Raw genomic sequence first — 25,768 nt, forward strand, 5'->3', positions numbered from 1 at the left:
AGCCCATGAGCTTATCAAACGATCCAGACTAACAAATGATACCAGTTCCTCACCTGGCTGATATGAAAGGAGTGTCTAATGCCAGCATGACGTGGCACACACACACCCCACCTCACAACAAAACAACTCAAGTTAAATGGATAGCTGGGCTCCAGGGGCTCACGCCTGTCATCCTAGCTACTCAGGAGGCTGAGATCTGAGGATCACAGCTCAAAGCCAGCTTGGGCAAGAAAGTCTGTGAGACTCTTATCTCCAATAAACCACCAGAAGACTGCAAGTGGTGCTGTGGCTCAAGTGGTAGAGCATTCGCCTTTTGAGTGCAGAAAGCTCAGGAACAGTGCCCAGGCGCTGAGTTCAAGCCCCATGACCAACCAAAAAGAAAGTTTGGTGGCAAAACTTGAACACTGTCCTTTGAATAGAGTTGAACAACTGCAGTCGAGTTTTAAGGATTCTCTAATGTGGAAGGTAAATTAGCCAGAACACTTGTAACACAAAGGAACCAATTGTGTGCCAAACCACGATTAAACTGGGCATGACTGTTCCTTTGATCTGTTCACATTCTAATTCCACACGAGAGAGTCTTCTTCCATACCAGCTCTTCCCACGTTCCAGTTTCTGAGTTTACCATACCTACCTGGTTGGGGCTCGCCCATCTAGAAACATAGTTTGTGGTGAGGCTTAGGTATGCCTGTGGTACGAAATTTCAGGGAGGGCCTGTCCAGATCCTAATCAATGTTGGAGACGGGACAAGTCAGCCTGGCCAGGACGAGTGATGGGAGGTCCTTTTTTTTTTTGGTCGGTCGTGGGGCCTGAACTCTGGGCCCGGGCGCTGTCCCTTAGCTCTTCAGCTCAAGGTGAGCGCTCTATCTCCTGAACCATGGTGCCACTTCCAGCCTTTTCTGCTTTATGTGGTGCTGAGGAATCGAACCCAGGGCCTCATGCATGCAAGGCAAGTATCCTACCACTGAGCCGCCCCAGGACCAGGACCGTTTCTTCTTCTCCTTCTCCTCCTCCTCCATCATGATCATCATGATCATGATCATCATCATGATCATGATCATCATCATCATCATGATTCTCCTACCTCAGCCTCTAGAGTTGCTGGGATTTCAGGCATGCCCCTTGGCTGTCCTTCTTTTGGACATACCATTTGTAAGTTTTTCAGGGCTGCATCGTATTCCCTCAGATCACAAAGGAGCAAACTGGTCCACAGAAGCAGAGGCATTTCATCCCGGAAGTGCCAGGAAATCAGGCGAGAACTGAGATTCGAACCTAGAGATCTTTTCCCCACTCCATGGTTGAGATTCTGGACGGGTCGGATTCAAAGGAACGCTCCTCAGTAACCCTGGGTGTTCCCCACATCTTCCGGATCCTTTAACGCTGAAGCATCACTCTCGCCCTCCACAGCCCCCCTCCCGAGGCATCTCGGGAAATGTAGTTCCACAAGACTGGACCTCCAGCGTGTGGACAACAGGGACTACATTTCCCAGAAGGCTATGCTCCCCATGACGTAAGTAGGGCGACGCGCCGGTTGGGTGAAACCCTCAACAGGGTTTGTGGTTGTTGTTAATTAAGTTCTCAGAAAGAAATGAGTGACAGCGAGCAGAGGCCTTTAGCCTCTCAGGTTGTGTATCTCCTGGCTTGGCGTAGCTGGGTGCAGAAGCCAGAGTGTCCGCTGTTAGGTGTTCCGTTTCCCGTCGGAGGCCCAAAACACAGCGAAGGCACGTCTCCTTTAATTGCGGTGGGCGGGGCGAAGCGGCGCTTCCCGCGTTGCTATTGGCGGCGGTTGGGGGGGCGCGGAAACTGAACCGGCGCAACTGCCGCCGCCGCCGCCGCCGCCCGGCCGGGCGTCCCCCGGCGGCGTCTCCGGCGCCCTCAGCCCCGTCATGGCCGCGCCGGGTCAGGTAAGCCACCGAGGGGCCGGGTCGCCGGGGGCCTTCGTCGTGGTCTTGGGGCTTGGGAGCGCCGCGGGAGGGAGGGGTGGCGCGGGGTGAGGGCGGCCCGGGGCGGCGAGGCCGGGCGAGGCCGGGCCCAGGGCGGCCTGGTGCGCCTCAGGATCGGGGTTAGGCCCCGGGCCGGGGGCGGGGGGGGGATGGCTGGGATGGAGGTGGGCCTGGAACCCTCCAGCCTCCCTCCCTCTCTGAGTGCCAGGCCCCCTTCAGAGGGGTGGGGTGGGGGGGGAGAGGTCAGAGGGGAGGGGTCAGAGGGGAGAGGTCAGAGGGGAAGGAGTTGGGGGGGGTGGGAGAGGAGAGAACCCCAAAACACGCACACACACACACACCACACTTGCCAGTCAGAAGGGAGGGGTCAGAGGGGAGAGGTCAGAGGGGAAGGAGTTGGGGGAGAGAGGAGAGAACCCCAAAACACACACACGCACATACATATACATATATACATATATGCACACACACATATATACATATATATATATTCATATATATATATATATATACACATATATATGTATTTGCCAGTCCTGGGGTTTGAACTCAGGGCCCGGGCCCTGTTCCCTGAGCTTGCTTTTGCAGTTCAAGGCTAGCGCTCCACCACTCGAGCCACAGGGCCAGCCACTTCTGGATTTTTCCCCCCGTGTGTACGTGTGTGGCAGCGAGGAATTGAACCCAGGGCTTCACGCATGCGAGAAGAGCACCCTACCACGAAGCCATCTTCCCAGCTCCCCCCTTCCCCCCCCCCCCAAAAAAAGGAAACACCTTTAGGAGAGTTTGGTTTTTATTCTGTGGCCCTGTTAGGTTTCTGGGAAACCTGGGCCAGAGATCATTGACTTTTTGTTTGTTGTTTTTTTTATTCCCCCTGGTGTTGGGGCTTGAACTCAGGGACTGAGTGCTGTCCCTGAGCTTTTGTGCCCAAGGGGAGAGCTCTACCACCTGAGCCACAGTACCACTTCTGGCCTTTTTTTGGGGGGGGGGTGGGGGCCTGTGTGTCACAGACTTTTCTGGCTTTGAACCGTGATCCTCAGATCTCAGCCTCCTGAGTAGCTAGGATGACAGGCGTGAGTCCTCTGGTCCACCCCACCCCCATCCTTTTTTGACTGTTAGACTGATGTCCTTCTGCACGCTGGGGAGTGGGGAGTCATTGGTGAGGTCCATAAATAGGGAACTCCGGAGAGAAGACCACTGTTGCAAACATCCTGGACCTGAACCTGCTTCTGGCCCACTGAGCCTAGAGCTGGCACCCTGTTGCACTCCTTAGCTGAATGGGGAATTGGTGGTTTTGTTGGAAGCCCTCTCTGCACACCTGCCGCTCCACCTGCTGTTGGGGAGGGAGGGGCGGGACTCCTGCAGGTGTTAGGGGGTGGGGCTGGGCGGAGGGCCCTGGGAGCTTTTGTTCTCATTGCTATCTCTGGATGGAGTGACAGTGGCTTTGCTCTGCTTCAGGGATTTTTTTTTTTTTTTTTAAACCCTCAAGAAAAATCGTTGCTGGGTTCTCTGGAAACCATTTTCTGAGGTTGCGGAAGATCATTGTATGGCTGGGGGTCATAACTCCTAAAGGGCTGAAATACAAGCTTTTGGTGGATGGGAGAGTCTGGAATGTTCTGTCTGTTGGCTTCCTAAGCAGTGTTCTCTAACAGGTCTACTGTTTCTCTTTGGATAGAGCCCAAAGATAAGGATGATGTCACCAGAGGCCTCCATAGAGCTGGGGAATCATGTGCATAGTTCTATTTTTAGTTTAGTTTTTTTTTTTTTTTTTTCCAGTCCTGGGGCTTGAACTCAGGGTGTGGGCACTGTCCCTGAGATTTTTTGTTGTTGTCGTTCAAGGTTTATACTGTATTACTTGAGCCACAGTGCCACTTCCAGCTTTTTCTGTTTATGTGGTACTGAGGAATTGAACCCACAGTTTCATGCATGCTAGGCAAGCACTCTACCACTAAGCCACATTTCCAGCCCATTTTTTTTCTCATCTTTGCCAATATTTTTATTACTATTATTATTATTATTATTACTTGGTTTAGGGGGACTGGCTTGGAATTTACAGTCCTGTAATCCTACCTGGATTACAGGGAGGTGACATCCTGCCCAACCTGAGTACTTTTTTTTTTTTGGTCAGTCATGGGGTTTGAACGGGGCCTGGGCGCCGTCCCTGTGCTCTTCAGCTGAAGGTGAGCAATCTACCCCTCGAGCCATAGCTCCACTTGCAGTTTTCTAGTGATTTATTGGAGATGAGTCTCACGGACTTTCCTGCCCAGGCTGGCTTTGAACTGTGATCCTCAGATCTCAGCCTTCTGAGTACTTTATTATTTATCATAGATGGGGTAGTTTTCCTCACTTTCATTTTTCATGTCACCCGTTGCTAATTTATGGAAATTTACTGCATATTTCCTGTATTGATTTTATATCCTACTGCCTTGCTGAACTCATTTATTCTAGCAGTTTTTTTTTTCTTTTTTCTTTTTTTTTTGTCCATCGTGGGTCCTGAAGTCTGGGCCTGGGCACTGTCCCTCAGCTCTTCAGCTCAAGGCCAGTGCTCTACCACTTGAGCATCAGTTCCACTTTTTTTTTGTTTATGTGGTGCTGAGGAATTGAACCCAGGACTTCATGCCTGCAAGGCAAGCACTCTACCACTGAGCCACCTTCCCAGCCCTATTCTAGCAGTTTTTAATGGGATCCTTAGGCTTTTTCTATATATAAGATCACATGTTGAACTTTTTTTTTTCCTTTTGTCGGTTGGGAGGCTTTAACTAAGGACCTGGGCACTGTCCCTTAGCCTCTTTGAGCTCAAAGCTAGCGCTCTACCACTTGAGCCACAGTGCCACTTCCAGTTTTGCAGTGGTTAATACGAGATAAGAGTCTCATGGGGATTTTTCTGCCTGAGCTGGCTTCAAACAGCGATCCTCAGATCTCAGCCTCCTGAGTCGCGTGGATGACAGATGGCCCAGCTTACATGGAACTTCCTTTTTTCTGAAACTGAGTCTTGCCATGTAACCTTGCCCTAAGGCATGGGATCTGACTGCTGGGCTTACAGGCATCTGTGTTATCACCTCTAGTATACCTTGAACGGTTTTTTAACCTCTCCTGGTTGTTGGAGGAAGAGTCTTGACCCTAGGAAAGCCCTGTCCTCTTCCATTTGACCTTGGCTGTCCTGCAGGAGGACCCCTCCCTGGAGAGACATTTTAAAGGCCACCGCGATGCAGTCACCTGCGTGGACTTCAGTCTCAACACGAAGCAGCTGGGTAAGAGAAGGCATCTTGGCCCAGGCCCTTGGCTAGGAGCTGAGAAGATAGTTTCTCTCCCTGGGAGGTGTGGTGTGGGGGAGCAGAGCCTGGTGCTTTGTCTAGATCTCATCTTGTTTCCACCTGCCAGCTCTCGGGGCACTGGCCTTCATGGGCATCATTTTGTATACCAAAAAAAGTGCGAAACTCAGAGAGATCAGGGATGCCGCGAAGGTCACACAGCCTTGGGCAGTAAGGGAAAGGTGTGGTGTGGCGTGGGCTGTCCAGTGGCCACATAGATTCCCTTGCCCACAGTGAATGTGGCACCGAGCGAGCGAGCAGGATGCTGGGAAGACCCAGGACCCTCCCCCCTCCCCCCACATCCTATGGCTGTGGCTGGGGGAAGGGCACCCCTTTATTGACCATGGGAAGGCTCATACTGGGCTTTCTGGTTCCCCTAGTTCAGTCTCACCCCTTTACTCTGTGGTCAGCCAGAGGCAGACCACATCTGGAATCGGCTGTAGACAGCGAGGGGAGCAAAGTCGCTTTTTGCTCTGCGTTGGGTGCTCTCCAGCTGCTGACAGACGACTGGGCCATTTTTACTTTAGTTTTTTTTAGTGGTACAAGGCCCTCTGGGTCAGGCTGGCTCAGGGTGTTGGGAGAACACAAGAGAATTGTGTTCTCCTGCTATCAGTTGTCACCCCCCCCCCCATGAGTGTTTTCCTGGGTGTCGGACTGGGGGTGTGTGTGTCACCGGAAGTGGGCTGCCCTCGGGAAATGTGGAAGGGGGCCTATGGCCCGCCCTGTGGAAGCCTAGTGAAGCTGTCCCCAGAGTTCTACCGAGATCGGGGACCCCAGATCCAAGAGTCATGGCAGCTCCCACTCTCCTCAGCCAGCAGTTCCATGGACTCGTGCCTTATGGTCTGGCACATGAAGCCCCAGTCCCGTGCCTACCGCTTCACCGGCCACAAGGACACCGTCACCTGTGTAAACTTCTCCCCCTCCGGACACTTGCTTGCCTCAGGTTCCCGGGACAAGACGGTCCGCATCTGGGTACCCAACGTGTGAGTTAAAGACTTCCAAGGGAGCCGGGCGCCCGGGGCTCCCGCCTGTCATCCCAGCTACCCAGGAGGCTGAGATCCGAGGGTCGGCCTGGGGGCTGGGAAGGTGGCTCAGTGGTAGAGCGCTTGCCCAGCATGTGTGAAGCCCTGGGTTCCATTCCTCAGTACCACAGACACAGAAAAAGCCAGAAGTAGCGCTGTGGCTCAAGGGGTAGAGCGCTAGCCTTGAGCAAAAGAAGCTCAGGGACAGCGCCCAGGCCCTGAGTTCAAGCTCTATGACTGGCAAAAAAAAAAAAAAAAAAAAGCCAGCCTGGGCAGGAACATCTGTGAGACTCTTATCTCCAATTTACCACCAGAAGACAGAAAGTGGTGCTGTGGCTCAAGTGGTAGAGTGCTCACTTTGTGCTGAAGAGCTCAGGGACAGCGCCCAGGCCCAGAGTTCATGCTCCACAACTGACAAAAAAAAAAAAAAAAAAGACTTCAGGGGAGCCGAATGCTGGCTCACCCCTGAGGAGGCTGAGATCATGGTTCAAAGCCAGCCCAGGCAGGAAAATTTGTGAGTCTCTTGTCTCCAGTGAACCACCAGAAACCCAGTATGGTGCTGTGGTTCAAAGTGGTGGAGTGCTAGCCTTGAGCAGAAGTAGCTAAGGAACAGCGCCTTAGGACTGGCAAAATAAAAGACTGTGAGGGTCTTGATCATTGTCTAGGACCTTGGGGCCAGAGCTGTTTGCAGCGAGATCGAGGGCATGCGCCCTACCACTAAAGAGGTGCCTCCAGAGGCCGGGGTTTCAGTGGGGGCCCTCCTCTCTGCTGGGGACAGGGATTCTGGCTGGCTCCAGTTGCTTCCTGGTGCTTGGCTCTGTGCTTTGGCTTCCCTGGGGACGTTCAGGGGTTTAGGCCTGGACTGACATTGGGAGGGGCTCGCAAGGGTGGGGAGAGCTTTGATGAGTCTCTGGGTGTTTGGTCACCACCACGAGTTTCCATCCTTGTAGCAAGGGCGAGTCCACCGTGTTCCGTGCACACACAGCCACAGTGAGGAGCGTCCACTTCTGCGGTGACGGCCAGTCCCTGGTGACAGCGTCTGATGACAAGACAGTCAAGGTGTGGTCCACTCATCGCCAGAGGTTCCTCTTCTCCCTGAGCCAGCACATCAACTGGGTCCGCTGTGCCAGGTGAGCGCTGCCCTGTCTGGAGACCCTGGAAGGAGCTGCTTGTGACCTGAGGCTGTCCCTTAGCTGGCCTCTAATCTTGCCAATCCTTGGTTTCCTTATCTGTAAAATGTCAGCAGCAATTGTGGTGTGTGTGTGTGTGTGTGTGTGTGTGTGTGTGTGTGTGTGTGTGTGTGTGTGTGTGTGTGTGTGTGTGTGTGTGTGTGTGTGTGTGTGTGTGTGTGTGTGTGTGTGTGTGTGTGTGTGTGTGTGTGTGTGTGTGTGTGTGTGTGTGTGTGTGTGTGTGTGTGTGTGTCCAAAGGACTTTTCAAGGTCCCAAAATTGCCTGCACAGATAAGCCTACTTCAGCGATTCCAGCTCCTTCAACAGAGCTTCTTTGTGTCCATTCTCGTTGCTCCAGAGGAGGGGGGTTCCGATGTCCTGGGGAGCCAGAGGTTTGGGGGGCTATTGAGCTGTCTTCTTTGGAGATGCAGGTCAGGCTCATTGTTGCCTACATAGCTCCTTAGTCCTGAGATGTCTTGAGGCTTCCGAATGGTGTGATAGGCCCACAGCAGGCTTTGAGTGGTGGGTCCCCAGGATCTCCATGTCTCCCGGGGCTGGGGGTGACAGCCACACCCCTCTGCTCTTAAGCTTGGCCTCTTCCTGTGTAGATGGAGGATACAGGTGTAGATGGAGGACCTCAGGCTGATACTGCCATCAGGTGGTACTGGCTAGGTATTGCCACTTGCTGTGCCTGCTGGGGTTTGGGGTACATTGTGCTAGTCCATGCTTACTGTAGGGTGGCCACTGCTGCCTTCCTGTCTCATAGACAGAAAAGCCGCCTGTGCACTCAGGGCATCAGAGCCAGGGGTCAAACCCCAGCTTGTGAGTGAGGCTGGCACTGGGCCTGCCAAGGGAAGGTGGTTGAGGAAAAGGGGTGTGGGGGACAAGGGGGAGTCGGCTAATGGGCAGTGTGACCATCGGCTCAGGTTCTCTCCTGATGGGCGGCTCATCGTGTCTGCTAGTGATGACAAGACGGTCAAGCTGTGGGACAAGACGAGCCGGGAATGTGTCTACTCGTACTGTGAGCATGGCGGGTGAGTCTCCCAGGCGCCCCTGCCTCCACAGGTGACCAGCACCGGTGTGAGGAGTCCCAGGAGCCTTCGGGGCTGGAACTGTGGGGGCGGCAGCCACGGCTCCTGCTGCGCGTTAGCTCTGTGGATGGAGAGTTCATCCCTCATCTGTATCCACAGATAACAGGGATGCTCAGCGTCAAGCCATCTCATGCCCTGCACCTCGTCGCTTTGTAGTTCTTAGCGCTGCGGGTGTCTGTCTATGAGCAGTTGAACTCAACAAGAAAGGGAAGGCGTTTTCCTGGGTTCCTAAGTGGATGCCAGGCTCTGCCCTCCTTATCTAGGCTGCGACCCACAGGCCAGGGTCCTTCCTGGGAATATCTCCTGTGGGCCCATGGAGGGCACTTGGCCTGTCTGGAGGTAGATGGGGCCAGCAGCTCTGGAACCCAGAGCAGCCCTCTGACTTGTAGGTCTGAAGACCAACTTTTCCACCTGATTTTTGTTGTTGTTGTTGTTTTAAAATGAATAGTAAATCCACCTTTGCTAGCTACTGCCCACTATTTTCACCAGCTTCTTGCTCTCCATCGCCCACCTGGCAAAGCAACATGGCAGAAAGGGGGTGCTCAGGGCTCAGGGACCCATGGGTGTGTGTGTGTAGGTGGGGACGGGGGTGGGGGGATGTGTGTCCCTCCTGAGCTGGGGCTGACCTCCTAAACTGATGCCAGGCTGTCTTTCCAGCTTCGTCACGTACGTGGATTTCCACCCGAGCGGGACGTGCATCGCGTCCGCGGGCATGGACAGCACAGTGAAGCTGTGGGACGTCAGGACTCACCGGCTGCTGCAGCATTACCAGCGTGAGTGTCAAAAGGGCCACGGGGGCACTGCGCATGTGCCAGGCGTTTGGGTCATTACCACGGGCCTTAAGCGGGGAGGAGCCTGGGGCCGACTTTCCAAGGCCGGGGAGAAAAATCCAGCATGGAGCAGAAGATGGGCTCTGTTGAATGTGGCATTGGCAGGTCACTCCTAGGATGGTGATGGCGGGGGGGGGGAGAGGGGGGTGTCTGTGAGTTGGTTCTTGTCAAGAACAGAGAGCAGCTGGCACAAAGTGGGAACAAGGTACCTGTTAACCGGGGGCAATGCTGTGCCTCCATTTTCTGCTGTCCCAGGTTGGTCCAGACTTGTAGTTCCTGACAACCACCACCAGGTGGCAGGGCCCAGCTACCAGAAGCAGGTCTTTCCCACATGGGGACCTCCGCCCTGGGTCACCCCATGCTCTGAAGAGGCTGCAGAACAGAATAGCCTGGGAGACCCTCTCCACTTGGAGAGGCCGTGGCCTGTCTCTTCCTTCAGGCTTACAGGCCACTCTACCCTGGTCCTGGTCCCGTGTGGGGATCAGGCGCATCGATTGGTGACATTGGATGGGTTCCAAGCAGGAAGGACTCTGGCGGTGATTTGGACAGGCACCGGGCACTTGTTTCCCAACTGCTTTCTAGTGCCCTTGGGCTCTAATGTGAGCATTTAGTTGATGATAGGGTGGTGCGTGTCCTCGCCTCCCCCCTTCCATGCCAGCGGAGGCATGGCTGGTACCATTTGTTTGTCTAAGGCTGAGCAGTGGGTCTTCCCAAGCAGGGTGTTTCTTGGCTCTGGCTTCTTGTGTAGAGAATCCTCGTGATTTCCTAACCCACAGAGGTGGGTTAGGCTCCATATGCTCTGAGCCCACGTTAAGACTGTTCAAACATCTGAGCAGCAGCCTCCGTCCCAGAACCCAGAATGCTTTGTGGCTGACAGGCTCTCATGGGTCCATGATCCAGTGACAGGCCCAGTGGCCAGCAAGCAGGGCTCCCACCCACGTCACCAGCAGCGTATACGAGGCTTGCCCAGTCAGGCTTCTGGGAAGCCAAGAATCTGGGTCTTCAGCTCAGGGCCTCTGAGTCTGTTCTTCCGCCCATCATTCTCACACGGGAGTTGCCTGTATTGTTATACCTTGAACGTCCTTTTCCCCAGGCTTCTGGGAGTGGCAGTCTCCTCTCAGCTGGCTTTTCTGCAGGCTTGGCTTAGTCTTTTCTAGAAGCTTGATTTGGAAATGGAAGCTCTGGGTTTCCAGAAAGCTCTGCATCCAATGGAAAGTAGGTTGTTCAGGATATTAAGATAGGAGGCTAAGCCAGGCACTGGTGGCTCATGCCTCCCATCCTAACTACTCAGGAGGCTGAGATCTGAAGATCACAGTTGAAAAACAGCCCGGGCAGGAAAGTTCCTGAGACTCTTATCTCCAATAAACCAATCAGAAAACCAGAAGTGGAGCTGTGGCTCCAGTGGTAGAGCACTAGCCTTGAGCTGAAGAGTTCAGGGATAGCACCCAGGCCCAGAGTTCAAGCCCCATGACTGACAAAAACCAAAACAAACACAAAGACAGACTAGTCCCTTCCCCTCCCCACCCATGGGCGGTGGAACCCCTGTGGGAGTACTGTGCAGTGATGGTTTTTTAAAACCAGGACCCCCTGGCTGGGAATGTGGCTTAGTGGTAGAGTGCTTGCCTAGCACCCATGAAGCCCCTAGGTTCGATTCCTCAGTACCACAGAAACAGAAAAAAGCCGGAACTGATACTGTGGCTCCAGTGGTAGAGTGCTAGCCTTGAGCAAAAGAAGCTCAGGGATAGTGCCCAGGCCCTGAGTTCAAGCCTCAAGACTGGCAAAAAAAAAAAAAAAAAAGACCAGGACCCTCTTCTCCCCAATCAGTCCCTCTCTACATCTCTACAGAGACAGGGAGGAAAGCCGGGGGGCAAAGAGAGCCAGTGGCAAAGTGTGGCAAGCTAGGAGTAACAAGTCCCAGAGATATTCTTGGCATTTATGGAGGGGCTGGAGGTGCGGTTCAAGTGGTAGAATGCTTGCCTGGTCAGCACTAGGCTCTGGGTTCAAACCCTGGTACTGCCAGGAACATTAAAATATAGTGGAATGGGGGGCGGGGAAGGTGACTCAGTGGTAGAGTGCTTGCCTTGCAAGCATGAGGTCCTGGGTTCGATTCCTTGGCACGACATAAACAGAAAAGGCAGAAGTGGCGCTGTGGCTCAAGTGGTAGAGCGCTAGCCTTGAGCTGAAGAGCTGAGAGACAGCGCCTGGGCCCAGAGTTCAAGCCACATGACTAACCAAAAAACAAACAAACAAACAAAACAAAATATAATGCTAGTCGTGCAGCTTAAACTCAGGGCTGGGCACTGCCTCTGAGTTTCATTTGCTCAAGGCTAGCAACTCTACCACTTGAGCCTCAGCACCACTTCTGGCTTTTTTTGTTTATGTGGTACTGAGGAATCGAACCCAGGGCCTCATGCATGCAAGGCAAGCACTCTACCACTGAGCTACCTTCCCAGCTCCTCCTCCTTTTTTTTTTTTTTTTTTTTTTTTGTTGGCTGTGGGTCTTGAACCCAGGGTCTAGGCGCTGTCCCTCAGCTCTTCAGCTCAAGGCGAGCCCTCTACCATTTGAGCCACAGCGCCACTTCCGGCTTTTTCTGTGTATGTGGTAGTGAGGAATCAAACCCAGGGCTTCATGCATGCTAGGCGAGCACTCTACTACCAACCCACATTCCCAGCCCATCAAGTAGGGTTTCTGTGGCCCTTCAGAGGGAAAGTTTCTCCATGTTTGGGCCTGCCCAGCTGCGAGGCCAGTGTGGTATCCACACACTGACTCCCTGGTGGTGCTGGGGAAATCCTGGGGCTCCTAGAGCCCTCCCTCCCAACCCCCAGCTCCTTGGATGTTCCTCTGTTAGCCTGGTCTTACTGGTGAGTGGAGGGGGTTGGCTGTCACCGCAGTGCGGGCTGCGGGGTCCCCACGTTCTGCCTCCTCCAGGAGCCGGAGACCCTCGCAGCGTCTCCTGGCTGCCTTCTGAAGCTGCTGGCATGGGAACTGGTTGTGCAGATATAAATACCGTGTTACATCAGGTTTTGGCTGGCTCTGCTGAGTGTCCTTGGGAACACATCTCCACACTCACCCAAAACCCAGCGGGGTCGGCGTCGGTGGGGCTCCGTGCACCCCTGTAGGGCTCTGTTGAGCACTGTTTACTGGTCCCGCAGTGCTTGGTCTAGCATCTCGCTGCTAGGCGGAAGGCTTGGGGCCTGCCCTTAACATTTCGTGGTAGTGCCAGCTTGGCAGAAGTCACGGTTACCCTTAGCCAGACTGGTTTCCCTAACCAGGCCTGTGCCAGTGGATACAAAGGCCCTGGGATCTTTTGCTCCAGCAGCGCTAAGGCTGCGATGGGCAGGTTCACAGATTGGCAGTGGTACAGCGCTATGCCCTGTGGATTGCAGGGGTCTGCCCCATTCCATGCACACAACAGGCCCCTGGCCCTGAGGAAAGGCTGTGGAGCCCACGGGAGATTGTGGGTACCCAGCAGCAGCACGTGCTCCCCAGCTACTTTCTTTTTCTTTTTTTTTTTTGTCAGTGGTGGGGCTTGAACTCTGGGCCTGGGCGCTGTCCCTCAGCTCTTCAGCTTAAGGCCAGCGCTCCACCACTTGAGCCACAGCACTCACTTCTAGCTTTTTCTGTGTGTGTGGCACTGAGGAATCGAACCCAGGGCCTCATGCCTGCAAAGCAAGCGCTCTACCACTGAGCCACCTTCCCAGCCCTCCCCAACTACTTTCTGAATCCCACTCCTGTCGGTGCCAAGCCCCTGCCTGATGGAGCTCACGCTTCTGTGGGTGACGCAGGCGTGAATGTGATTGCTTCACTGAACCGTGGGAGAGTGACTTGGTGGGAGGCTGGGGTGCTTTGCAAGGACTAATGAAGGGCGAGCCAGGAGGGAGGTCACAGGAAGCGCCTCTTCCCTTGGGAGAAGAACAGACGGTCAGGGGACAGGGGGGCAAGGGAGGCACTTAGACCCAAGGGGTTGAAAAGGCTTCAGGCTGGGAGAACCCACAAAACTGGGATGATGGCCATGTCTTGGAAAATGAGGAACTCCAGAATAGATGGCCAGGAATTGGCGGGGGGGGGAGTGGGGGGGGGAGGGTGGGGGGTGGGGGTGGGGAGGGTGGGGGTGGGGAGATGGGTTTAATGGGTTTGTAACAAGACTTAGAGTTGCAGCCAGGCACTGGTGGCTCACTCCTGTCATCCTAGCTACTCAGGAGGCCGATATCTGTGGATCTCAGTTCAAAGCCAGCCCGGGGAAGAAAAGAAAGTCTGAGACACTATCTCCAATGAATCACCAGAAAACCGGAATTGGAGCTGTGGCTTAAAGTGGTAAAATGCTAACCTTGAGCAAAAAGAGCTCAGGGACCATGCCCAGACCTGAGTTCAAGCCCCACGACCAACAATAACAACCAGGATTTCAATCCTGACAGTAAAATAAAATTAAAAACAAAACAATGAAAAGATTTCAGGTTGCATGGGACAGCTCCAGGGGGGAAGGGAGAGGGACGTCCCATGCTGGTACTGAGTTTTAGGGCTCACTTTGTGAGTTTAACTTGGTAGCATGCACACAGCACCCCTAACATGGTGGAGAAACAGGCTCACTGCAGTCAAGGGTTTTGGTTTTGTTTTTGTTGGTCGTGGGACTTGAACTCTAGGCCTGGGCGCTGTCCCTGAGCTCTTCAGTTCAAGGGTAGCGCTCTACCACTTGAACCACAGTGCCACTTCTGGCCTTTTCTGTTTCTGTGGTGCTGAGGAATCAAACCTAGGGCCTCCTGCATGCGAAGCATGCTCTTCCGCTGAGCCACCTTCCCAGCCTCAGTCAAGGGTTTTGTTGAAGGCCTCCTAAGGTGAGCCCGTGAGGAGGTTGGGGTGGGAACCCAGGCCTGACTGGCTCTGAGAGCATCTTAGCCTTTGGCCACCCTGTCCCTCACGCCTCCTTTCCTGAAGGCCAATGCTACCATTGAGCATCTAGTTTTCCTAAAATGCCAACGTAAATGACATGTCTCGGCAATGTTGGGGTAATTGCCCCTCCAGCTTGACTGCTCAGCGTTGTGGGAAAGGGTGAAGAAATCCCCCGATTTCCCCTGGCTTGCACATCTGTGTCCTCATCCCCTTGTCTCCCTCTGCCTGCCTTCTGCTGACCAGTCTTCTCCCAACCCTTGGTGGTGTTCTTCTGCTGGGATATCCACCTGGGGCTCCCCACAACTCTTCTGAGCAACCCTGACAGACGTGTGCCAAGGGCCCGTTAGCTCCGATTGCCTGTCTCCACATCTGCCATCACCTGAGGGGCCTCAGCCAGCACCTGACCCCATTGTCCACCCTTCCAGTGCACAGCGCAGCCGTGAATTCCCTCTCTTTCCACCCATCGGGAAACTACCTGATCACAGCCTCCAATGACTCAACCCTGAAGATCCTGGACCTGATGGAGGGCCGGCTCCTCTACACGCTCCACGGGCATCAGGTGAGCGGCACTGCCCCGTGCTGAGTGGCACAGAGCCAGGCACGGCCTCCAGGCCAGTGTGATCGCTGAGCTCCAACTGATGGGTTTTTGTTTGTTTGTAGTCCTAGGGCTTGAACTCAGGGCCTGAGCACCAGCCCCTAACTCTTGTGCTCAAGGCTGTTCCTTGCTCTACCACTTTGAGCCACAGTACCATGTCCAGCCTTTTAGTAGGTAGTTGGAGATAAACATCTCCCAGACTTTCCTGCCCAGGCTGGCTTCGAACCATGATCCACAGATCAGCCTCCTGAATAGCTAGGATGACAGGCGTGAACCACCGGTGCTCAGCGAGGGTTGTCCCTTTTACCTGCCATTGCCCTCTACAGCCTGGGCATTAGAGGGAGGTGCAGAGATGTGACCTCCAAGAGGCAGGGAGGATGGAGGTCTTCCCATGACCTTGGCTGGTGACCTTGGCTGGACTGGCTGAGAGGAATAAGGAAGTCAAGTTGGGAGGGGTCTGAGCATGGTTAGCAAATTTTCTCTCATGGATTAATCCTTCCTCCAGAGGCCCAGGCATCCTTTGGTCTACTGGTTATTCCCAGGGTCATCAGGCCCGTGTCCCATTGGGATAGAATCACCACACTCAAGTAGGGCAGGGGGAGTGGAACCCAGAGATTTCAGGTTTGTCTCTTCCTCCACCTGTGACCTGGAGACAGACCTCACGAAGAGCAGGTCAGGCCGCCAAGAGCTGAGGGCGGCCCTGGGAGTATTCGTGTGTCCTGAGCCAGCAGCCTCTGTGAGCCATGTATGGTTTGGGGTCCTGTGGCCTTCTGAGTTAGGGAACTGAGAGCTGGTTGGCCAGACCTGTGGGGTGGGGGCGGGACCTTTTCTTCTGCTTCCTTGGAGTCTGGAGCATCTCAAGGGTGTTCTCTCCGGACCAGCACATCCAGCTGCAAAGTGCAGCCACGCTGGGCTGGGGTGACTGTGGCGGCCGCCTGAGGGCTACTTCTGTTAGTCCTTCCGACTGATGAGTTAGATTGACACATAGTCAATTTTGTACTTAGAACCAGGAGGGCAGTTCAGACCTTGTGAATGCTGCTACCTCTTCTGCCTCCCCTGAATAGAACAAAAGCACTTCTGAGAAATCTGCTAGCAGGTGCATGTCGAGCCATCACCCAGGACTTTCCCTCCCTTTGTGAGGGTCTTTTTGTGTATGTGTTTGTTTTTTTCTTTTCTTTTCATTTATGAGGGCCCTTTAAACAGCTGATGCCCCTCTTAGCCCAAGGACCCTTCCCTGTGGGTTGTAAAATATCATTCCTGGTGTTCTGGTGCATTACTCAGCGCGTAAAGACAAAGCAATGACAAAGGAATGAAATGGGGACCAGGAGCCTCTCCTTGTTAAACCGGGACATGTGAGGACTAGACTGAGGGACAGCTAAGGGTTTGGGGGGTATGGAGAACAGGAAATGGCTCCTTGGAATCATCCGACCCCAAGTACCTATGCCTGAGGCTCAAGGCCTAGGCAGTAGGAAACTCCATGAAGAGGTCAGCAGAGCTGCGGGCAGGGTGCCATGAGTTAGGAGTCTGGGAAATGTGGTTCTTGGTGTGTTGGGTGACTGTGGGTAGGCTCTGCCTTTTTTTTTTTTTTTTTCTTGTGCCAGTCCTGAGGCTTGAATTCAGGGCCTGGGCACTATCCCTGAGCTTTTTTTTTGGGGGGGTGGGGGGGGGGTCGGTTGTGGGGCTTGAACTCTGAGCCTGGGCGCTGTCCCTCAGCTCTTCATCTCAAGGTGTGCGTTCTACGCCTTGAGCCACAGCGCCACTTCCAGTTTTCTGAGTGGTTCTTTGGAGATAAGAGTTTCATGGACTTTCCTGCCCAGGCTGGCTTGGAACCATGATCCTCAGATCTCAGCCTCCTGAGTAGCTAGGATGACAGGCATGAGGACCAGTGCCCGGCTCATCCATGAGCTTTTGTGCTCAAGGCTAGTGCTCTATCACTTGAGTCACAGCTCTACTTCTGGCCTTTTTTGGGGGTGGAGATAAAGAGTCTCATGGACTTTCCTGCCCCAACCTGACTTTGAACCAGTGATCCTCAGATCTCTGCCTCCTGAGAGTAGCTGGGATCATAGTTGTGAGTCACTAGTTCCCGGTCTCTCCTCCATTGTCCTCCTCTCCCCTGAGTTCTTATTCTATCATTTCATTTTGGAGGGTTATTCTGATGTCCAGCAGAGTGAGAGTTAGTCTACATGGTTGAGCTCTTCTTGGAAAAGGGTAAGGGATGAGAAGAGAGAGAAGAACTCATTTTTTCCCCCTGTCTCCTGCCACGCACACAGAGTCAAGAGCTAGGAGCAAGTGTCCTGGGCTGCTGGGGCAGCCCAGGCGCTGTCCCGGGGCAGCCCGCACTGCCATTCTGTGTTCATGGGATTGCAGTGGCCCTGCTAGGCTCCAGTTAACTGCAGGAGCCTCCTCTAGGGCTGGAAGAGGAAGCAGTCTGAGCACATGTTCCCATGGGTCTGATAGTCACTAAGCTTTTATCTCTGACTCAGGGGCATATGTGTGACATCCTGTTTGTTGGCAGGGTGTGTGTGTAAATCAACATAAAGCTTTTTTTTTTTTTTGTCGATCATGGGGCCTGAACTCTGGGCCTGGGCGCTGTCCCTCAGCTCTTCAGCTCAAGGCAAGCGCTCTACCACTTGAGCCACAGCGCCACTTCCGGTTTTCTGGTGATTTATTGGAGATAGGAGTCTCACGGTCTCTCCTGCCCGGGCTGGCTTTGAACCTCGATCCTCAGATCTCAGCCTCCTGAGTAGCTAGGATGACAGGCGTGAGCCACCGGCACCCAGCTTACAAATCTCTTTGAACCATGTCTCCCCTTCCCTTGCTCTTTTCCCAGTTTTTCCCTCCTGTCCCCACCCATATGGCATTTTGATAGTTAATTGGAGACAAAAGTCTCAAGAGTTTGTCTGGCCAGTCTGGCTTTGAATCATGATCCTCCAGGTCTCAGCTTCTTTAAGTAGCTAGGATTACAGGTGTGAGCTGCTGGCATCCAGCTGTTAGGAGTTGGCGGGTGAGGTCACCTCGCTGGGCTTGTGCCAGGGTGGCTGTTGTGGTCACTGTTGTCAGAGGTTAGGCATTCAGCAACATCCTTGCCCGAAGCAGAGACCTGATGTATTAACATTGCATCGTAGAAACTTCTTGGGTCTGAAGTCATAATCAGAGATGATTTATAGCCTTAAATGAAGGTACTTAAAGAACAACAACAACAAAAAATCACCAACTTAAGAGCTCACTTGAGGCGGACACTACATAGAGAGCCCGGAGAAAGAGAAGACCTTTGCGAAGCCCATGTGCCTGCCGTCTGGTGGGCAGGAGCATTGGAGAGAAGAGCAGGTGGACAAGGGCCTCACTTATCTGGGTCTTCAAAGGCGTCACCATTGGAGAGTCCAATCTGTAGAGTCATGCAGTGCTTAGCAAAGCTGACATGCTCTAAGAAATTTGTCATGGGGTGATTTCATCCTTGGGCAAACATCATAGCAAGTACTTGTACAAACAGAGGGGAACAAGGACACTGGTGATCCGATCCGATGAGACTGCTCTTTACTGCTGCCCTCTGAGTGCTCTAGGCTGCTGGGGTGGGGTCTGCGCAGAACACTTTTGTTTGATGTCTTAGTTTACTCCATAAAGACAGACAGGCAAAGGGCCATCTTTTTTGAAACTCTTATATACTGGTTTTCTTCCCTTCTCTTTGTTCCTCTTCTATTTTTCCTCAAGGTTAAAATCATTTTGTTGTTTTGCCTGCCTGCCTGCCTTCCTTCTTTCCTTCCTTCCTTCCTTCCTTCCTTTTCTCTCTCCTTCCTTCCTTCCTTCCTTCTCTCCTTTCTTCCTTCCTTCCTTCCTTCCTTCTCCTTCCTTCCTTCCTTCCTTCCTTCCTTCCTTCCTTCTCCTTCCTTCCTTCCTTCTCCTTCCTTCCTTCCTTCCTTCCTTCCTTCCTTCCTTCTCCTTCCTTCCTTCCTTCCTTCCTTCCTTCCTTCCTTCCTTCCTTCCTTCCTTCCTTCCTTCCTTCCTTCCTCCCTCTCTTCCCCCCCCTTCCTTTGTCAGTCGTAGGACTTGAACTCTGGGTCTGGGTCTGGGTCTGGGTCTGGGTCTGGGTCACCAGCTCCTGGCTTGTTTTGCTTTTGTCTTAATATAATGCCATATACTCATTTAAGAAGCTAAAGGGTAGCTGGGCACCAGTGTCTCATGTCTGAAAATCGTACCTACTCAGGAGGCTGAGATCTGAGGGTCATGGTTCAAAGCCAGCCAGGACAGGCAAGTCCATGAGAAGAGTCTCAATAAACTACTCAAAAAAAAAGCCAAAAGTGGAACTGTGGCTTACCTGGTAGAGCACTAGCCTTGAGCAGTTAAAGCTCAAAGACAGTACGTAGGCCTTGAGTTCAAGTCCCAGGACCACCAGAAAAAAAAAAAAAAACTTAAGGTCTGAGCATGACACAGATTTCCAGGAATCGAGTAAAAGTTACCTGAGATTCCACCTCCTCCATCTGTCCGGCCTTTATTGTCCACCTGCAAGGGTGTCTGCCCCACGCCCTGGCCCAAGTGTTAGTGTTACGCAAAGGGAGTCACATGGCGCATGGTGTCCCGCACCTGGTATCTGACTCTCACTGATGTTTAGTCGGCATTGTTCTCCACCAGTAAAAGTGGATCCACTTTATCCTAGTTAATGGCAGCTTAAGATTCCTGGGGCTGCTAGGATGGGGCGTGCCCAAGCCTGGGGCTCCCCCTACATCGAAGGGCGGCAGCTGGCAGGCAGGCAGGCATAGGCCCACGGCTCTGTTCCCCGATTCATGAAGACTAACCGCATGAATTGGCCTCTGATGAGGTGGATTAGTTGCAGGCGAAGTGGTGTTGACTGTGTCTTCTTTGTCATCCTGTTCTGAGCATAGCTGGATTCCAGAAGCATGGGCGGGCATGTGCCTTCCTGTCCCAGGCGATGCCTCTCCACCTGCCCTGCTCCAGAGCTGGCAGAAGCTGCCTTTGTTCCCTGGCCTCCACGTCCCTTTTCTGGCTCAAGCCAAGACCGGGTCCTTTCTGACATTCTGTACAGGAGCTTCCCAGGGCTCCCCTTGTCTCCAGGTCCAGCTCTCTTGCTGGAACCCATCTTGTGGGCTTCTGAGCCCTTGCCTCTCCCTGTCCTGCTCTTTGTCACAGTAGTGGTGCTGTCCCTCACCTAAGAAAGAGCTCTCCTGATCTGTCCTGGGGAATGCCGGCTACTGCTTATAATGAAATTTTGACGGGGAGGAAAAGAGGGGTACAGGCGTGGAGGGGTGGCCAGTTCTTGCTTGGGGCATTTTTCTGGAATGGGTTTCATTTCCTCTGGGGAAGAAATGGCTTTCCCTTCCCAGTCGGGACATGCTTACTGGCCCTAGCATTCCTCTTCAGATGGTCATGCTGTCCTGAGCCCCTGCGGAGGGGGAGGTTGTGGAGCCTGGGCGCTGTCCCTGAACTCTTCATCTTATGGCGAGCGCTCTGCCACTTGAGCCACAGCTCCACTTCTGGTTCTCTGCTGGTTCATTGGAGATAAGAGTCTCATGGACTTTCCTGCCTGGGCTGGCTTTGAACCTTGATCCTCAGATCTCAGCCTTCTTAGTAGCAAGGATGACAGTCGTGAGCCACTGGTGCCCGGCTCAGATAGGCACATTTTACCCTCCCCCCCCCCAAGGCCTGATTACAAGGAAAATGGCATGTATGTCACGGGACTCTGTCATATTGGTCCACTGCCCAGTACCTTCCTGCCACCTCTACCCCATATTGTACCTTGTCCCGTGAACCATTGGCTTCTGAGGTCTGCCAGCAGTAGGGAAGTATTGGTCCTGAGTCAAAGGGTGAGTTCTGCTCTCAGGGCTGTGTTCTTGGCAAAGTTGGTATGCATCTCTGACATTCCACATTGTGTGGGCCGGTCCTGGGGCTTGAACTATGAACCTAAGTACTGTCCCCAAGCTCTTTTGCTCTAGAGTAGTGCTCTGCCACTTGAGCCAAACCTCCACTTCCAGCTTTTTCTCTGTGCTTAATTGGAGAGATGATTGGACTTTCCTGCCCAGGCTGGCTTTGAACCACTATCCTCAGATCTCAGCCTCCTGAGTATGATGACAGACATGAGCCACCAGTGCCCAGCAACATTCTAGTTCTTGTTTGTCAGTTGTGGGGCCTGAATTTGGTCTAGGTGCCAGTCACTGAGCTGTTGAGAGTGCTCTACTACTTGAGCCATAGCACCACTTCTGGTTTTCTGGTGGTTTATTGGAGAGAAGAGTCTCATGGAGGGGGGCGGAGGGAGGATAGGATGGGAAGGGGAAACAAAGGAGGAGGCTACAATGCTTGATAAGAAATGTACTCATTATCTTGCCCATGTAATTGTAACCCCTCTGTACAGTATATTTACAATTAAAAAAAAAATACGGACCAAAAAAAAAAAAAAGTCTCATGGACTTTCCTGCCCAGGCTGGTTTTGAACCTCAATCCTCAGATCTCCGCCTCCTGAGTTCCTAGGATGACAGGCGTGAGCCACCGGTGCCGCAGCCCCTGCTGCCCCTTTCTGAATGAGCCATTCGGCAGTAGACTAACCTACCTGTTCACTTTTGTATCTTCTGCTAGGGACCTGCCACCACTGTTGCCTTCTCAAGAACAGGGGAGTATTTTGCTTCTGGAGGCTCTGATGAACAGGTAAGAAAAAACGTCAAGGAATCTGAGCTGATGCTGCTGAGGACCCAATAGAAGACTAGAGGTTGCCTGGGGGTGGGGCAGGCGGTACTGGCTCTCTGTGACTCCGTTGGAGTTCGGGGTAGGAGTATCTTTGCTACCCAGAGCAGGTCTCCCGCAGCCTGGTAACAGTGTCTCGGAGCCTTTCCTGTTGAAACCAGCAATAGATGGGAAGGAGGCTGGGTTGTGGTTACCACAAAAAAAAAAGCCGAATTTTTTTTTTTTTTTACTTCTTTGTTTATTTTTTTTCCTGATTATAAACAAATAAGGTTTTGGCTATGCCCTCAGGCTTGGTAATACAGTCAGCATGTCCTTACTTAATGCTCCTGACTGCCTTATGATACAAACCCTCATCTCCTCACTCTGCAAGTGAGGAAATTGGGTCCTAGCAGGTGGTACTGCTAGGATCAGCACCTGCCTGCAGCTCCATTGCTCCCCAGCCCTCGGGGGAACTGGTCAGAAGGCCAGCATTTTCTTTTTTGTTGTTGTTGTTGGCCATGGGGCTTGGACTCTGGGCCTGGACGCTGTCCCTCAGCTCTTCAGCTCAAGGCAAGCGCTCTACCACTTGAGCCACAGCGCCACTTCCGGTTTTCTGGTGGCTCATTGAAGATAAGAGTCTCAGGGAGGTTCCTGCCCAAGCTGGCTTCAGACCACGGTCCTCAGATCTCAGCCTCTTGAGTAGCTAGGATGACAGGCGTGAGCCACTGGCGCCCAGCTTGTTTACTTATTTGTTATGGTTCTGGGATTTGAACTTGGGGCCTTGCACTTGCCAGGCAGGTGCTTTGCCCCTTGAGCTATGCCCCTGCCCTCCTGGCTGCCTATGTTAGTTTGCTTCCAGAGCTTTCTGGAGTGACTTTGGGCATTACTCCTTCACATGCATGCCAGCCACTCTGTGGCTAGGAATTTATTCAGCCTTCGTTCTGCACAGTGTACGTGTATGCCAATGTGCTCTTTTGTAAAGTGACAAATGAGAGCCCCCCTAGGTGGCTGTTTTTTCTGGGGTGCTTGGCACTGAACAGTGTTTCTGGTTGCTGGGGGGGGGTTGGGGAGGGTGGTTAGCTGTGCAGTCTCAGGGATGGTGGCCAGGGCACGTGGAGTAGTAGGTTTCTGGGTTGCTGTGGCCTCCCACGATTGCTTGGCCACAGTCCACAACTCCTGTTGATGGCCTAAGGCAGCCGTCCTGGAAGGGGTCCTGCAAGTTCCCCCGCTGGCCATGGCCCCAAGCCTCCAGCAGGGGGTGCTCTTGCTCCCCAGCAGGGCGGCTCCCAGCAGCTCTTGGGGAGGAGACTCGAGCGACTCAAGAGTGGGGTGTTTATGGCTCAGCATACTAACTAGCCTTAGGATACCAGGTCTCTGCCACGCTGGGTCCTGGGGCCCTCCCAGCCCCTTGTGAAGTAGGACTTGGGATCCTTTTTTCACAAAAGAGGGCTCTGTGGCAATGGGGCCGAGTTCCTTGGCCAGGGCCTCACAGTAAGGGATGGAGCCAGGACCTTAACCCATCTGGTCTGGTGTCCACCGCCTCCCCCGTTGACAGGGACGATGTACTGACTTGGTGCAAATAACCGCTATCTGTGCCACCCCAGACAGAGCTGAGGCTAGAGGTGTTCACAGGGGCATGCCATCCTGGTGGTGCAGCCAGGGCCTCAGCCAATGAAATAAGTCATTGGAATCTTGAACAAACAGCAAAAACAAGAAACATGAGCATAAAGGGGAATCCTTCCCCCTCACCCCACCCTGCTGTCCCTGGGGCTTGATCTCAGGGCCTTTGCGCTGTCCGAGAACCTCTTTGTACTCAAGGCTGGCTCTCTAACACTTGAGCCACAGCACCACTCCCCACTTTCTCTGAGTAGTTTATTGGAGATAAGAGTCTCACAGACTTTCCTGCCTCGGCTGGCTTCAAACCATGATCCTCAGATCTCAGGCTCATGAGTAGCTAGGATGACAGGTGTGAGCTACTGGTGCCCGGCAAGAGGGACTCTTTTTGTTGGGGCAGGGGGAACAGGCAAGAGAGGGGAATGTGATGGTGGTGTGTTTGTGAAATACACCCAAAGTACATTGTACACTTATATGAAAATGTCATGATTAAACCTTTTTTTTTTTTTTTTGCCAGTCCTGGGGCTTGAACTCAGGACCTGGGCACTGTCCCTGAGCTTCTTTTTGCTCAAGGCTAGCACTCCACCACTTGAGCCACAGTGTCACTTCCAGCTTTTATTTGTTTATGTGGTACTGAAGAATCAAACCCAGGGCTTCGTGCATGCTAGGCAAGCACTCTACCACTGAGCCACCTTCCCAGGCTAAACCCATTATTATTTTTATTTTATTTTTTATATTTTGTCAGTTGTGGGGCCTAAACTCTGGGCCTGGGCGCTGTCCCTCAGCCCTTCAGCTCATGGCAAGTTTTTTGTGCTCAAGGCTAGTGCTCTACCATTTGAGCCACAGCTCCGCTTCTAGGCTTTTGGTAGCTCATTGAGCATAAGAGTCTCGTGAACTTGCCTGCTCGACTAACGTTGAATCGTGGTTCTCAGCTCTCAGCTTCCTGAGTAGCTGAGGATTATAGGTGTGAGCCACTGATGCTCTGCCAGTTTTGTACCACTTTTTAAAAGGCTATTTTTCTCCCCTTATTCTCTGTACCTTGGCAGGTAATGGTTTGGAAGAGTAACTTTGATGTTGTTGATTATGGAGAAATCATAAAAGGGCAGAGGCCCCCAGCTGCACTGGCCGACTCGGCAAGGAATCTGGTAAGTAGTTTGGCTGGTATGTTACCTTGGGCTCTGTGATTGGGTGGGCACCGGAGGCTTGGACTGGTTACTGGTAAGATCTAATCACGTACCAAATACTATTTGGGTCCTTGTGCTTGATTTGGATCTAGAACGAACAAGGGAGACATAAAAGGCTGGCGGGGGGTGGGGGGAAGGAGGGTTGGGAAGGTGGCTCAGTGGTAGAGTGCTTGCCTCGCATGCATGAGGCCCTGGGTTCGATTCCTCAGGACCACATAAGCAGAAAAAGCCAGAAGTGGCGCTGTGGCTCAAGTGGTAGAGCGCTCGCCTTGAGCTGAAGAACTGAGGGACAGCGCCCAAGCCCTGAGTTCAGGCCCCACGAGAGACAAAAACAAAAAAAAGGGTGGCAGGGACCTAGCGGGAACTCCCCTGTCCCCAATTTGGGTAGGGGCGGTATTTCTGTGGCACAATCTGTTACAACATTTAGACCTGAGGAAAACAATGCCAAGCCACAGGACCTGAGCAGGGGGTTCCTAGAGGGTTCAGGGCCTAGTCACTGTCAGGGGAAAGGAGAAAGGGCTCCCCCCACCCCCCTTTGCTTTTACTTCTCCCTTTTAAAACCATGGAGAGGAAGTTCCTCAGCCGCAAGCCATTTTTAGTTACCCTCTCTTGCTAGAAGGACATTCAGTGTTCTTGAATTCAAACGGCGAATATATTTTGACAAATATCTAAGAAAGTTGCTCATGGGTACGGCCTCCTTACGTAAAGTCACGTTCGTCGGTAGCTGAAATGAATGTTAAGGGGCGATGGCAGAGCCCTGAGAGTGGCAAGTGTATGTGGTCTCCGGCTGTGGTCTGCGACTCTCCCCTATTGGACCTCACGGGCAGCCTGGCCTCCCCCACAGGCGGAAACTGGCCTGAACAACAGGAAGTGACCCGCCCAAATCCACCAGCAAGTCAAGGCTGTGGCCCAGAATAGAGCAAGGAAGCCTCCTCAGCCTGCCCTTCCTCCATGCCCTGGGCTGCCTCTAGGAATAGATCCAGATGGGTCTTAGAGCCATGTCCAAGCTTGGGCCTTCTAGTTGACAGCCATCGTTGGGAGGGTTTATTCATCCTTGGCACTTGCTAATTAGCCCTCGGCTTCTGTGTCTGTTGAAATGACGGGCCTGCGCGGTGATCTTGCTGCCAGTTCATCGTCCACCTGCAGAAGCCTTTCCAACCATAAGGTTAGGCTCTTCCAGCGTCCCCGCCCTCTCCCCTACACTTCCTAGTCTGTGGGGCACTTGAGCGGAGCCAGGCACGGCAGAGCCGCCTGCCTGTGCTGCTCCTCCGCTCCTCCTGTATCGTAGTGAATGGATAAGATGCAGCTCCAGTCTCTGGGGGTGGGGGGGTGGGGAACACCTGTGCTGGCCCCCCTGAACAGGGCTGAACAAAGTCCCCACTGCAGGTGGCAGCATGCGCTAATGTCTGCCTCTTGGCAGTGCTTAGCAAACACCAGGTGGGGTAAATTCCATGCTCTTTT

General features: G+C 53.2%; 1 protein-coding gene across 4 annotated transcripts in view; it reads left to right on the plus strand.

The window, feature by feature from the left end:
• The first annotated feature begins 1,656 nt into the window (after nucleotides 1-1,656).
• Nucleotides 1,657-25,768, plus strand: part of LOC138807662 (POC1 centriolar protein homolog A) — a 46,326-nt gene continuing 22,214 nt past the window's right edge. Inside the window, exons 1-9 of one of the 4 annotated variants that reach the window (XM_069993423.1) lie at nucleotides 1,657-1,904; nucleotides 5,104-5,188; nucleotides 6,060-6,231; nucleotides 7,221-7,400; nucleotides 8,366-8,473; nucleotides 9,188-9,303; nucleotides 14,674-14,807; nucleotides 21,426-21,494; nucleotides 24,170-24,268. In XM_069993423.1, the coding sequence (XP_069849524.1) occupies nucleotides 1,887-1,904; nucleotides 5,104-5,188; nucleotides 6,060-6,231; nucleotides 7,221-7,400; nucleotides 8,366-8,473; nucleotides 9,188-9,303; nucleotides 14,674-14,807; nucleotides 21,426-21,494; nucleotides 24,170-24,268 (981 nt within the window). In that variant the 5' untranslated portion in view covers nucleotides 1,657-1,886. Of the gene's footprint in view, nucleotides 1,905-5,103; nucleotides 5,189-6,059; nucleotides 6,232-7,220; nucleotides 7,401-8,365; nucleotides 8,474-9,187; nucleotides 9,304-14,673; nucleotides 14,808-21,425; nucleotides 21,495-24,169; nucleotides 24,269-25,768 lie in introns of those variants that run through there. The other 3 variants (XM_069993426.1, XM_069993424.1, XM_069993425.1) reach the window with 3 other exon arrangements.

The sequence above is a fragment of the Dipodomys merriami genome, unplaced genomic scaffold (genome assembly GCF_024711535.1).
Source record: "Dipodomys merriami isolate MVZ:Mamm:240054 unplaced genomic scaffold, mDipMer1.0.p SCAF_427, whole genome shotgun sequence".
Taxonomy (NCBI): Eukaryota; Metazoa; Chordata; class Mammalia; order Rodentia; family Heteromyidae; genus Dipodomys; species Dipodomys merriami.